We start from the raw sequence: 11,843 nt of genomic DNA, 5'->3' as shown, positions 1-11,843 counted from the left end.
GAGGAGCACCGGCCTTGAGTCTCTCACGGAGGAGCTCCGGGAGCATAAAAGGAGGAGCGACGACCGTGACGGACGAGAGAGGACCAGGCCTGGATATTATTTTATGTTTTATTAGGTTTGTGTGGCCGCCAGACGTCCGCGAGGGTCTGCCGGCATTACTTTCGTTTTGTTCTTTGTTTATTTTGAATTAAAGTTTTGTTGAACGTTCGCCGGTTCCCGCCTCCTTCTTCCCATATCTACGAACCGTGTTACACCCACCAAACCACCCAATCTTGAATTCTCAGCTTTTATTTGTTCTGCCATCATTTCTTGCCATCTCAAATAAAACGAAAACAACTGTTACTGTAACTTCCAGAAAGAGTTTACATTCCATCACGGGCTGCAAAAATGTGGCAGAGCAGGTGAATTTCTCCACTTCTCTGGTAAAGAGGTAACGTTCAGACACCTCAGTTCACCTCCAAAGCCAGCCCTTATGTTCACGTCACCCAAAAAGCAGAACCAGTTTTACAATAAATAGATCCTTTACACGATGCTACATTCACAGCCATGAAGTCCCATATTGAGGTTTGTGTGCTGGCCGTGATGATGCTGAGCTTGGGATTGTGGGTCCATTGTGACATTCCCAGCTCCCTGTACGGATCGTACATGGAAGGAGATGTTAACATCGCAATTTTGAGCTCGATTCACTCAAAAGTAATCAACCTTCATAAGCGAACTAGACCTGAGCCATTCGTCTGTACTGAGTGAGTATCCGCAAGGCTTTCTCATATTTTTAAATGCTGCTGACACCAAAAATGGATCATTTGGATACTTACTAATACTAAGATCACCAATTTTCTGAAATGGAAAGTATTGACAAGTTCAGTGGTCAAAATGTCATTGAAATCTCATTTGTTATCATCTGAGAATTAAAAAACAATGTGTTTTTTAAATTGCTGTGGGATCCATGTACTATTATTATTATAATTAATAATAAATAATCTCACAGCTGGTCACCTAAGTAATTAATACTAAGAAGTATCCTTCTCTTTTTGCCAGTTTTGATCTGGTCACATTTCTACAATCGCTGGGTGCCATCTTTGCAATTGAAGAAATCAATAACTCCATGTTGCTTCCGGGGATTAAGCTGGGATATGAAATCTGTGATCCCTGTGCATCTCCCACCAAAGCACTGCACTGTGTGGAACATTTACTGGCAATTAACGACTCTCTGCCGGCCCTTTCAGACTACTCAGACTTTCGTCCGCCTGTGAAAGCTTTTCTGGGAGAAAGATACTCAGAGTTATCCATCGCTATTGCCAAGCTCCTCAGCCTCTACCTGTGTCCTCAGGTAATTTCTTAACTCTGTACCTCATTAAAGCCAGAGTTTGCATGAATAATTCACCAAATAATGTCAGTTCTGCCATCTTTTACTTGCACTTATGTTCCAAATGTATTTATTTCTTCTGTGGAGAATCTTCATGCCACTTTTTTCCAAACAACAACAGTTCATAGCCTATAAAACTCCAAGAAGAACAAAGAGTACCCTGAAAGGACAATTAAAGCAATTAAACGTAACTAAATTGTAGTTCTTATGACTTGCATGTTATATTCCATGAATTCTGAAGTCATGTGATCTGATGCTTTGGCAAATCTTTGCTTGATGGTTCCATAAAGAACCTTTAACATCAATGGAACTTTTCCATTCCACAAAGGTTTGCTACAGTGGAAAAAGTTTTTTCATTTGTTTGTTTTGTAGATTTATAAATAAAGAGATTCTTCACACAAAGCAAAAATGGTTTCTTTTAAGAAATGATCACTAAAAGGTTTCTTTGGGAAACAAAAAATGGCTCATCTATGGCATCACTGCAGCAATTTGAACCCATTTTGAACCCTTGTGTAGATTCAAAACTGGAAAGAGTACCACTGATAAACACTTGTAAACAAATGTTGGTCTGTCCGTCACACAAAGCTAGCATGGCTTTAGAGTAATATAGCACACAAATCATATTTGGAGCTTGACATGCTGAATAAAGTCAACTTCTGATGACTGAATTGTCAGTTTTGGGTAAGCTATTGCTTTAAGACCAGTAAAACTGTCTTACATCTGTTTAAGACACAGTGATAAGGCACAATGTTTATCTGTCAACAGGTCAGCACCTCATCCTCATCGCCAGTCCTAAGCGACAAACTGCGCTATCCATCCTTCATGCGCGTGATTCCGAGTGACGTTTACCAAGCTCAGGCGCTGGTCAAGCTCGTATCTCATTTCTCATGGAACTGGGTTGGTGTCGTGTATGGAGATGATGACTATGGTAGAGCGGCCTATCAAAGCTTCATGCAAGAGTCAGCGGGAAAAATATGTGCTGACTTTGAGAAAGTGGTACCACACTACTTGGACCACGTCGATGTCGAAAAGTACATCAAAGATGCTGCCAAGACCATAAGAGAGTCTTCTGCCAAGGTGGTGCTGCTCATTCTGAAGCCACAGCTGGTGGAGAAGCTTTTCAAGGAGATGATCCAGACCAACACAAGCAGAGTCTGGATTGCAAGTGATGCCTGGGCCATGTACCGGCCCTTAACAAAGATGAATGACATAAATAAGGTGGGTAAAATATTTGGCTTTTCCTTTTCCATGGGAAATATACCAGGGTTTGAAGACTACTTGAGAAACCTCAGGCCAACGCCAGGAGCAAGAAATTACTACATAGAAGAGTACAAGCAGCTGAGAATGAACTGCTCGCTGTGGCCCTCGAACTGCACCGTAGATGACATTCTGTACGCAGTGGACCAGAGAGAGGCCTACAGAGAGAGGGTGGCCATATATGCCATAGCGCATGGGCTCAGGAAACTCCTGAAGTGCGACGAGACCGCCTGCTCCGGAGAGACCAACTTCCCACCCTGGAAGGTGAGATTTTTCTAGACAACATCTCTATACATGAGAACACTTTACCGTGAGGTTCAACTTGTTAACATGACATTTATTAGTCAAGGTTAATGGTTATTGTTAACTGATGTTCGTTCACAATACATTAACTGATGCTTTTTGTTACAACTGTTAGCAAAAAAATATGGTAAAAAATGCATTAGTATATGTAGAAATCAATGTTAACCTAGATTAGGGTTTCCCAAGTGGGGGTTTGTGACTGGATTAAAAAATGTATATGTACATCATATGTAAAATTAAAATAAATTAATGAGGCTGCATGATAACATCCGCTGTTTTCACTCAGTGGAACTGGAGCCTGTTGTGAATAGGCTGCGTGTTTCCACAGACTTGAGGAACGAACAGTGACGTAACACCTGTATATCAGCAGCTCACATAAACTACCAGTACTATCATCTGTCCTTTTTGGAGATAAACTGAAACAAAAAACTGTTGACTCACGTTTGGACGCTCTCGCGCACACAGTTTTGTATTTTTAAATATAAAGAGCAATGTAGTGCAGCGCAAACCCTGAACTAGATGAATAAATGCTGTCTATTGTTCATTGATAATGAATTAAACCTTACTGTAAATACCATATTCTCCAGTGTTTTTGTAACAAGCATTTAGCAAGCATGAGCTACAGTGTAATAAATTGTTTTATCTCAAGAACACATTCTTTTTTGCAGCTAGTGGAAAGTATGCGCAGTGTGAATTTCACGCTCGATGGCAATAGATATTTCTTTGATGAACATGGTGACTTTGTGGATGGTTACGACCTCATAATGTGGAAGGAAAATGATGATGAACGAATTATTGAAACTGTGGGAAAATTCCTCTTGAAAAAAGGAGATGTGGAGATCTTCAGTGAATACCAGTCGATAAATAACAGCGTGAGTTGTGTTGTCTCTATTCTAGCAATTCTGTTGACCACCTCAACAAGAAAACTGCTGACAATCATTGAGATGTCTCTCTTTTGTCCTCCAGCTCGACTCTTCCAGGTGCTCAGCGTCTTGCGAACCTGGTACTGTGAAGAACCAGTCAAAGATCTCCTGCTGCTACAACTGTGTTAATTGTACTGAAGGAAATTATACTAATGGATTTGGTAAATCAAAATTCATGTTCTGTTGATGCTTCTTCTAGCACTAATGCTGACATTTTGGCCAAAAGCCTTCAAAATTGTTTAAATTATGTTTTATTAACTAAGTTTGAGCAATCCGTGTTTTCACTGTTATACGGTACACATCTTCTGACAGAGTACAGAATCTCCAGATCAAAACACAGGTGAAGAAGAAGCAGAAACAAGCGATAGAAGCATTGCTGATGCACATGTAAAATAATAACGTGATCATCAAACATTCAACAGCCTATAAAGTGTTGACAGCACATTACCCCACTACTTTCCAGATCAATTAATATATGGAAATAGTAAAGCACCTCACCTGACCAACACAACCATCCATTACAGTTTAGAGTAATTAGTTACAGTTAAGAATCCACTGACAATCACAATCAGAGAGAGGGGTAACAAGCCCCAATATACCAAAAATAAAGAAAAAAATCTTATTAGGGCTGATAGAGATATATATTGTGCTTTCCTAGATCAAATTTGATGCATTTTCATGATGACATGCATTTTCTTTTTCAGATTTCCCTGAATGCCTGAGATGTCCAGAAGGACTGTGGTCTACTGTGAGAGCAAGTAAATGTGAGAAATTTAAGGAGATATATCTGATTTGGACTGAAAGTTATCCCATAGCTCTGTTAGCAGCTACAGCAATAGGCTTAGTTCTAGTGTTCACCTCATTCATCATTTTCAGTGTGCACAGATACACCACAGTCATCAAAAAGGCTGACAATACAATGTCTAGTTTCATGTTACTGGGGCTGACGGTCAGCTTTGTAAGCGTAATCATGTTCATCGGCAGGCCAACTGTGCATCATTGCAGGGCACAGCAGGTCTTGTACGGTCTCGGTTTCACCCTGTGCGTTTCATGCATCCTGGTTAAAGCCTACCGCACTTTCCTGGCTTTCATGGCCTTTGATCCGGTCAAGCAGCACCAGCTTAAAAAACTCTACAAGCCTGTTATCAATTTGGTCCTGCTTACGGGTGCTCAAGGACTCATCCTGTTGTTATGGATGACTTTGGGAAAGTCTCCTGTACCAGTTAACAAGTGGCCTGGAACTGGCCTAGAAAAATATGTTGTCTGTGATGAGGGCTCCATTATAGGTTTTGGGGTAATGCATGGTTACATAGCTCTATTGGCCTTCATTTGTTTCTTTCTTGCATTCAAGGGTAGAAAGGTCCCACATGATTTCAATGAGACTGGCGTCATCATATTCAGCATGTTAATTCATCTGTTTGTTTGGCTTTGCTTTATTCCCATTTATATTGAAAGAAACAAGACCGAACAACGGCACATCGTTCAGGCTTCAGCCATCCTGGCCTCTAACTATGGCATAATATTTTGTCATTTTGTCCCAAAGTGCTATATAGTCCTGTGGGAACTGTCTGAGAACTCAAGGGCTTTGATCATGGGGAGGTTAGCTGGAGGCATTAAAGATGACGCTGCCTCTGACATTAACATATTTCATGAAGCGGGCCGAAACACTCCAGACTCAGGCATCAACTCCCCTGGTGTAGGACCATTTGTGATAGAGATCAGTGCGATTCATAAAGATGTTTCCAGTACTATAAAGACTGAGGATTTTTTTAATACGGATAGAGGCAGTATAGATCCAACAGTGTCCCGCCGTGTCCAGGTGAGGCAAAGACACAGTACGAAATAAAAATAGGAGTGTTGTCTTGCATTCTTCCAGCAATAACTGCAACAAACAAATCTTTCCTTGGCCAGAAAAGTTAATCTTCTTTCTTACATAAACTGGATTTTCATCTTACATACATTGTAAATAACTCAATACTGTATGTAACCACTTAGCAACTCATGATGAAAGTTGATTTGATGATTTTTGCTATAAGTTTTTATATATTTATTCTTAATTTAAACATTTACATATTAATGAACTAAATGTAATTGTGAAGTGTGTAATCCTAAAAATAACGAACCAAACTGTTGTTACCTCTGGCCCATGGCACAGAAATTACACACCTCTTGCTGTACTGTTCTTTCACATATTGTAAAAACTGTACATTTAATAAACAATAAAAACTGATTTGAGCTTTGAACTTTAATGTCATTATCAGTGTCTGTCACTGTTTGATTCTTGTGGATCATTTTTCCCTGTTTAAATCCTTTGCCAGCATATTACGGACATCACTGGCAGAAATCCAGGGAGGATTTCAGTGAAAAGTAAACCTCTATAAATACTCTAACCTCAAGCCACACTGAACTTAATTCACCATGTGCTACTGTTGGTTGTTGTTCAATTTCACAGAAACGAAATTGAAACAGTCACTTAAACAGTTTTTTTTAATGAAATCTCTTACCACTGTAGAAAAAAAAAACTGAAGTCACTTAAGATTTTTACTGCGCATTGTGATTATAATACATATACTGTATAATGTTAATTCAATCAGAATTAAACAGGGGTAAAAAGAAAAGAAAAGAAAAGAAAAGAAAAGAAAAGAAAAGAAAAGAAAAGAAAAGAAAAAAAAGAATACAAGGTAACCAGCAGGGTATCTGATTAGGGAGATGAGCTCATGGTCTTAAGCTTTATTCCTGTAGCGTGATCATGTGTGTGGGAAGGACTGGAAGCTCCAATCCTGTTCTTCAGTCTTGGGCTCACTATGGCATACAAAACACCAACTGGTCAGTGATGATAAGTAGAGAAATTGTGGACAGGGACAGTGAAGGACAACAGAAGACAACTGGTATGGTGCGTAAACAAGAACCAAGTTGAGGTTTTCTGACATACCACTTTCAATCTGCAGTCGATAAAACTGATCAAAAGAAAAGGAACAGGATTCTCCCATCAACATGGGGTGCTACCCCTCTAAAGGTCAACTATTCAGTAAAAAAGCTTTGCTGTCTGGTTCACCGGAAAGCAAGAAAAATGCTGACCTGCCCTCTGAAGGGGCAGAACTTCAAATCAAAGAAGAGATAAACACTGCTTCAGAAGAACTAGCAGCAACAGTTAGTTACAAGAAAATGCAAAAAACATTCAAGGTTAGAAATCCTCAGTAGATGATGTAGATTGTGATGCCACTGTGGCAGTCAAAGAATGCTACTGAGAAGATGCTAGATGTGGTTCCAAAAAGAAGGAATAGAGGAGATACGGACAAAAGATAAGCAAGGAAAGCGGAGGAAGCAGAGGAAACAGAGACTGAGAAAAAAATCCTGTTTGCAGTCAAAGGCAGAGTTCATACTGAAAGCGCACCAGGCAGCCTATGCATACCTGAACCACAGCATATCCAAATATGAGTCTATTTTAGGGCTCTTAAGCCAGGCTGCTCAGACCCAGCTCTCTGTACAGACCACAATAGCTACAGTAGTCTTGCAGTATGAAGAGATCAACCAGGCTTTGGAGGAAATGGCCGCTGAAGGCGAGCAGCATGAAGTGGCCTGCTTTACTTAAAGACTATCCACCTACAACCGAGCCAAGCAATGACCTGAACCAGCTTCCTTCCGAACTGCTGCAGCAAATGCTTCTTCACTCCACAGTTAAAATGATCTCAGTGGGAGACTCTGTGAAATGCCTAGGTGACTCAGCCTTAAAAGAACTAGCTGACTACTTTGGGTCCCTGTCTCAGGTCTTAGGAGAGAAGCTGCTGGCTAAGCATGTGGCCGAGGAGCGCCTGAAGCAGGTTTTGTCTCATGTGGAAGCTGCTGCCCTCAGGAAACCAGGTCCAGAGGATTCTGCACTGCACAGTGAGGACAGCAGCATAGGTGCAGACAATGAGTGTCAGAATGGCTTGGAGCGCTTCCGTCGAAATAGAGGGAGCTTGGGATCCGGAGCAAACACTGGAAAAACATCTGTCCTTACTACCACTTGCTCTCCAGATCAGCAGCTCCTTAATGCCAATGAGGAAGGTACAGACAATGATGATGAGGATGATGATGACAATGATGATGACGATGATGAGGATGCAGAACTTGAGGATGACGTCAGTGGTAAAGATGAGCCAGGGAGGTTGACTGAAAAGACAAGGAGAACAATGTGTGGTTCTTTTGAAGCAAATTCCAGCTTTCCACAAGATCAGGGTGGTCTTCAAAACCAAGATCAAGTCAAGACCAGTAACTTGAAAAGGAAAATCAGACGACCAAAAACAGCAGACAATACCCTTCAGCTGCAACTAAAACACCGCTACTTAAGACAACCAAAGCGCTCGCAATCCGCCGGGTGTTTGTGTAGCAAAGCGGAAGAATCAGATCCTAATGAGGAACAAGGAAACTCGAGGAACATGCAAACACCTCACTGGAGGAGAAAAAATAATTTTCCAGATGATCTTGTTCATGGAGGCCATGTACGGACAAAGATTAGAAAAGGTTCATCAGGAGGACAGTGCTCAGCAAGGTACTATGGCCTCCAGTATGGCAGCAAAGGGCCTTTTAGGGCAGTACCACCAAGCTCTCCTCCAGAGTTTACTCCAGAACCACCTGGGCGAAATGCTGTCAAGAGGCTCATTAATACTTTTAGCCAAGGGGTGGAGGATAAGACCAGTAAGAGTTAGGGGCAACAAGAAATGCACTCTCCCACTGCTGGAGAAAGCAGAGGAGTACTTACCTTTAGTAGGAATATCAACAGAAGCATCCATTCGCATGAGCCAAGACTGGCTGACAAACCTGAAAATCTGGAAATAGATAGCCTTCGATCTCCACCCCCAGAAATGCTCATGGACAACACATTTGAAAGCGGTGTAGGGTTGCCCGCTGAGGAGGGGGCTCATGATTCACAGTGTAGAATGCAACAACTCCACACTTTAATGTAAAGAGAGACTGTTCCCTCCAACAGGGAAAACCATGAGCTTCTCAACTTCTCAGTCTGCTGAGACAGGTTTGCAAGGTTCCGTGCCTCATCAAGAATGCAAGGACCACAATGAGGGCGAGACTGCAACTATGCACTCAAAAGGTTTTCCACCAACGACTCCACCTGTCTTTAGGACATGGCTTCCACCCTCCTGTCCCACTCTGCACCACCCAGTGCCAAGTCCTCCATCCACAACCTGTCCCCTTAGTGGGAGGTGGACTCCATCCACAACATCAACCACCTCTAGTATTTCTGGGTCACAATCATATTTTGAAGCTCGGGCCATGTTCTGTCAAGAGAACCAATCACTCCCTCATACATGGACACCTTCATGTACATCTACATTGCCTCGGCCATGGAGAGAACCTGCCAAAGGGAGACCTCGCCTTCAAACCTCTTTTATGGGACGCAGTCCATCAGATCACAGGTCATCCCACAGTGAGCAGCAACAGTCATTGCCTAATGGCAAACCACAACAGGGTCTTGGCAGTGACATCACACCTTTGACCAGTGAGGGGTGAGTATCTTCCAGCATCATTCCTTGTGATACAATATAAGTGTGCCATACTTGGAATTTGTGCTCTGCATTTCACCCATCCAAAAGCACACACACAGTAGTGAGTATTGAACACACACCTAGAGCAGTGGGCAGCCATTTTTGCTGCGGTGCCCAGGGAGCAGTTGGGGGTTCAGTTCCTTGCTCAAAGGCACCTCAGTTGTGGGTAACGAGAGTGGTATATTTCCAGGTACTAAGACTCGATCCCACAACCTTCAGGTTACAAGTCTGAATCTCTTACAAATTAGGCCCCTTAAATATATATATATATAGCATATCTATGATACAATAAAGGTCTGATTAGTTCAAGGGTTTAGTACAATGGGTGACCTACAAAAAGACAAAGCAGATGCACTCAATGCAAAACAGGTGGAAGATGACTGACCTGATCTGTCTTCATCAACATGATTGTGGTTTTGTTTAGTGTAGCTATAGTTAGTATTAGGGTTGTCAAAAGTACTGGTTCGGTCCCAAATCGGTACTGAAATAAAAAAAAAATATGACAATACCAGCATTTCCCCCTAGCATTTTGAGCACTGTTGAGGGGATTCTGACTAACGTAAAACACCTCTGATTGGCTATTGTGTTCAACCCCTCAACAAAAATGTTGTTTATTGAGTGTTTACACAGATACACACGGGAGTGTTAGAAAACAGGCATCTATCAGAACAGGTTGTTGAACTGGTTTGCCCCAGAAAAAGAAAAAAAAAATTGTAATTGTAAAAATACCTACTGTTTTGCCATACAACTGATTTTATCACCTCATTACTGCCTGCAATGTCAAGAATTTGCTGTAACCATGTACCGTAAGTACACAACTTGTGCCATGTGTTTGCCATACTGCAGCTGCGTAAACCATATTAGTGTACCTAAAGTGCTTCAGAAACAATTACATTTATAGAACAAAATGTGTCATGGAAACAACTCAACAAAGAAGTTTATTGTTCTGTGATTATTGTGTGATTCACAGTGATTTCTGGTTTTCTGTGAACATAGTCATTCATGCCAGTTTACAATGTTTTCTAGTAACTGTAAACAGTCCACAGTTACAGTAGTCATACACCTGTTACTTCTTGGTAGATACTCCAACTATTAATGTTCGTACATTAACTGAACATGGGTGTCTTTTAGCATCTTACAGCACCAGATGCTCTTATGGCTTAAAACTACCAACTGAAACTGTCATTTTTTAAACTTTTAAACTTTTTATATTTAAACCATTTAACTTTGATGTCAGTCAAGAGGAAAACCCAGCAGAAAACCAGAGGAACTGGAAAATCTGTTATGATTGCACATTCTTCATAACTGAGGTCATGAAGACAGTTCTGCTTTCTGAAAATTAAAGTGAAAAAGAAACAAACAAACAAGAACAAAAACAGACTGAGATATCAAGAAAAAGAATGTTGATGGGGAAGTTCATACCTGCACCTGTACGAGCTGTGAGAACTACTGAATCACCTGTCCTGATGGCCTACATACACAACAGATAACCATCTGTCTAACTAAACACTCGCAGAAAAAAACAGCTTGTCACTGGGGAAGAACCCTTAAAGGGACTTATTACCTTATTCACCCCTAAAAGATCATAATAGTACCTTAAAGGCATAAAATACTCTGAGGAACTAGAAGGGCAGTTGTGGCCTAATGGTTAGAGAATTTGTAACTCGAAAGTTGCAGGTTCGAGTCTCAGTACCAGCAGGAAATGTAGGTGGGTGTGAATGGACAGCACTCTCATTACCCACAACCAAAGTGTCCTTGAGCAAGGCACCTAACCCCCAATTGTGCCGCTGCAAAAAACATGTCACAAAGTTGTCCATTTGCGATGCATTTGTGTAAAAAAAAAAAATCCATATTTAACAAGTTATGAAGTAAAATATCTAGTCTTCCTTATTCAAGTTAAGAAGAAAGTGTAAACTGGCATCACGTCAATTAAGCTTTTTCCGTAAGTTGAATAGGGAAGGCGTAGAACGTAGCATAAGCTATTTGAACTGCGAGTTTTACACTTTCTTCATCATTTGAATAAGGAAGGCAGTCTTGCAGAAGCTGGATATTTTACTTCATAACTTGTTAAATATGGATATTTTTCTTCACACAAATGCATTGCTTCTCTTCAGAAGTCCTTTATTAACCTTCCAGAGCCGTGTGGAGTATGTTTATAATGGATTGATGTGGATGGAAGGACTTTCTTCAGCTCATACTTGTGAACCCTGTTCACTGCCATTATAAAGCTCAGATGTGTCACGATATTTATTAATATAACTCCGATTGTGTTCATCAGAAAGAAAAAAGTCATATACATCTAGGATGGCTTGAGGGTGAGTAAAGCTTGGGCTAATTTTCATTTGAAAGTGAACTAATCCTTTAATCAAAGGATTTTTTGTTTTTTTACTCTAAGGGATGGAGGATTGTGTGGACCAATGGTGAGGCTATATAAGGAAGGCGCTGGCCCACTGA

General features: G+C 41.0%; 1 protein-coding gene across 1 annotated transcript; it reads left to right on the top strand.

Moving 5' to 3' along the window:
- Nucleotides 1–282: 282 nt before the first annotated feature.
- LOC125279042 (G-protein coupled receptor family C group 6 member A-like) lies at nt 283–6,302 on the top strand. Its single transcript, XM_048208506.1, has 6 exons — nt 283–743; nt 1,039–1,330; nt 2,132–2,887; nt 3,595–3,798; nt 3,893–4,010; nt 4,554–6,302. The coding sequence occupies exons 1-6, from the start codon at nt 547–549 to the stop codon at nt 5,693–5,695; spliced, it is 2,709 nt and encodes a 902-aa protein (XP_048064463.1). The 5' UTR covers nt 283–546; the 3' UTR covers nt 5,696–6,302.
- The last annotated feature ends 5,541 nt before the right edge of the window (nt 6,303–11,843 follow it).

This window comes from Megalobrama amblycephala, linkage group LG11 (assembly GCF_018812025.1).
Source record: "Megalobrama amblycephala isolate DHTTF-2021 linkage group LG11, ASM1881202v1, whole genome shotgun sequence".
Taxonomy (NCBI): Eukaryota; Metazoa; Chordata; class Actinopteri; order Cypriniformes; family Xenocyprididae; genus Megalobrama; species Megalobrama amblycephala.
Note: the sequence above shows the minus strand (reverse complement) of the source record. Positions and strands in the feature narration are given on the sequence as shown.

Bases quoted from the DNA above. Each gene is read 5' to 3' on its own strand.
- LOC125279042 (XM_048208506.1), top strand. From the start codon at position 547: ATGAAGTCCCATATTGAGGTTTGTGTGCTGGCCGTGATGATGCTGAGC. The intron at 744-1,038 runs GTGAGTATCCGC...TCTTTTTGCCAG, and splicing joins GAGCCATTCGTCTGTACTGA to TTTTGATCTGGTCACATTTC. The intron at 1,331-2,131 runs GTAATTTCTTAA...ATCTGTCAACAG, and splicing joins GCCTCTACCTGTGTCCTCAG to GTCAGCACCTCATCCTCATC.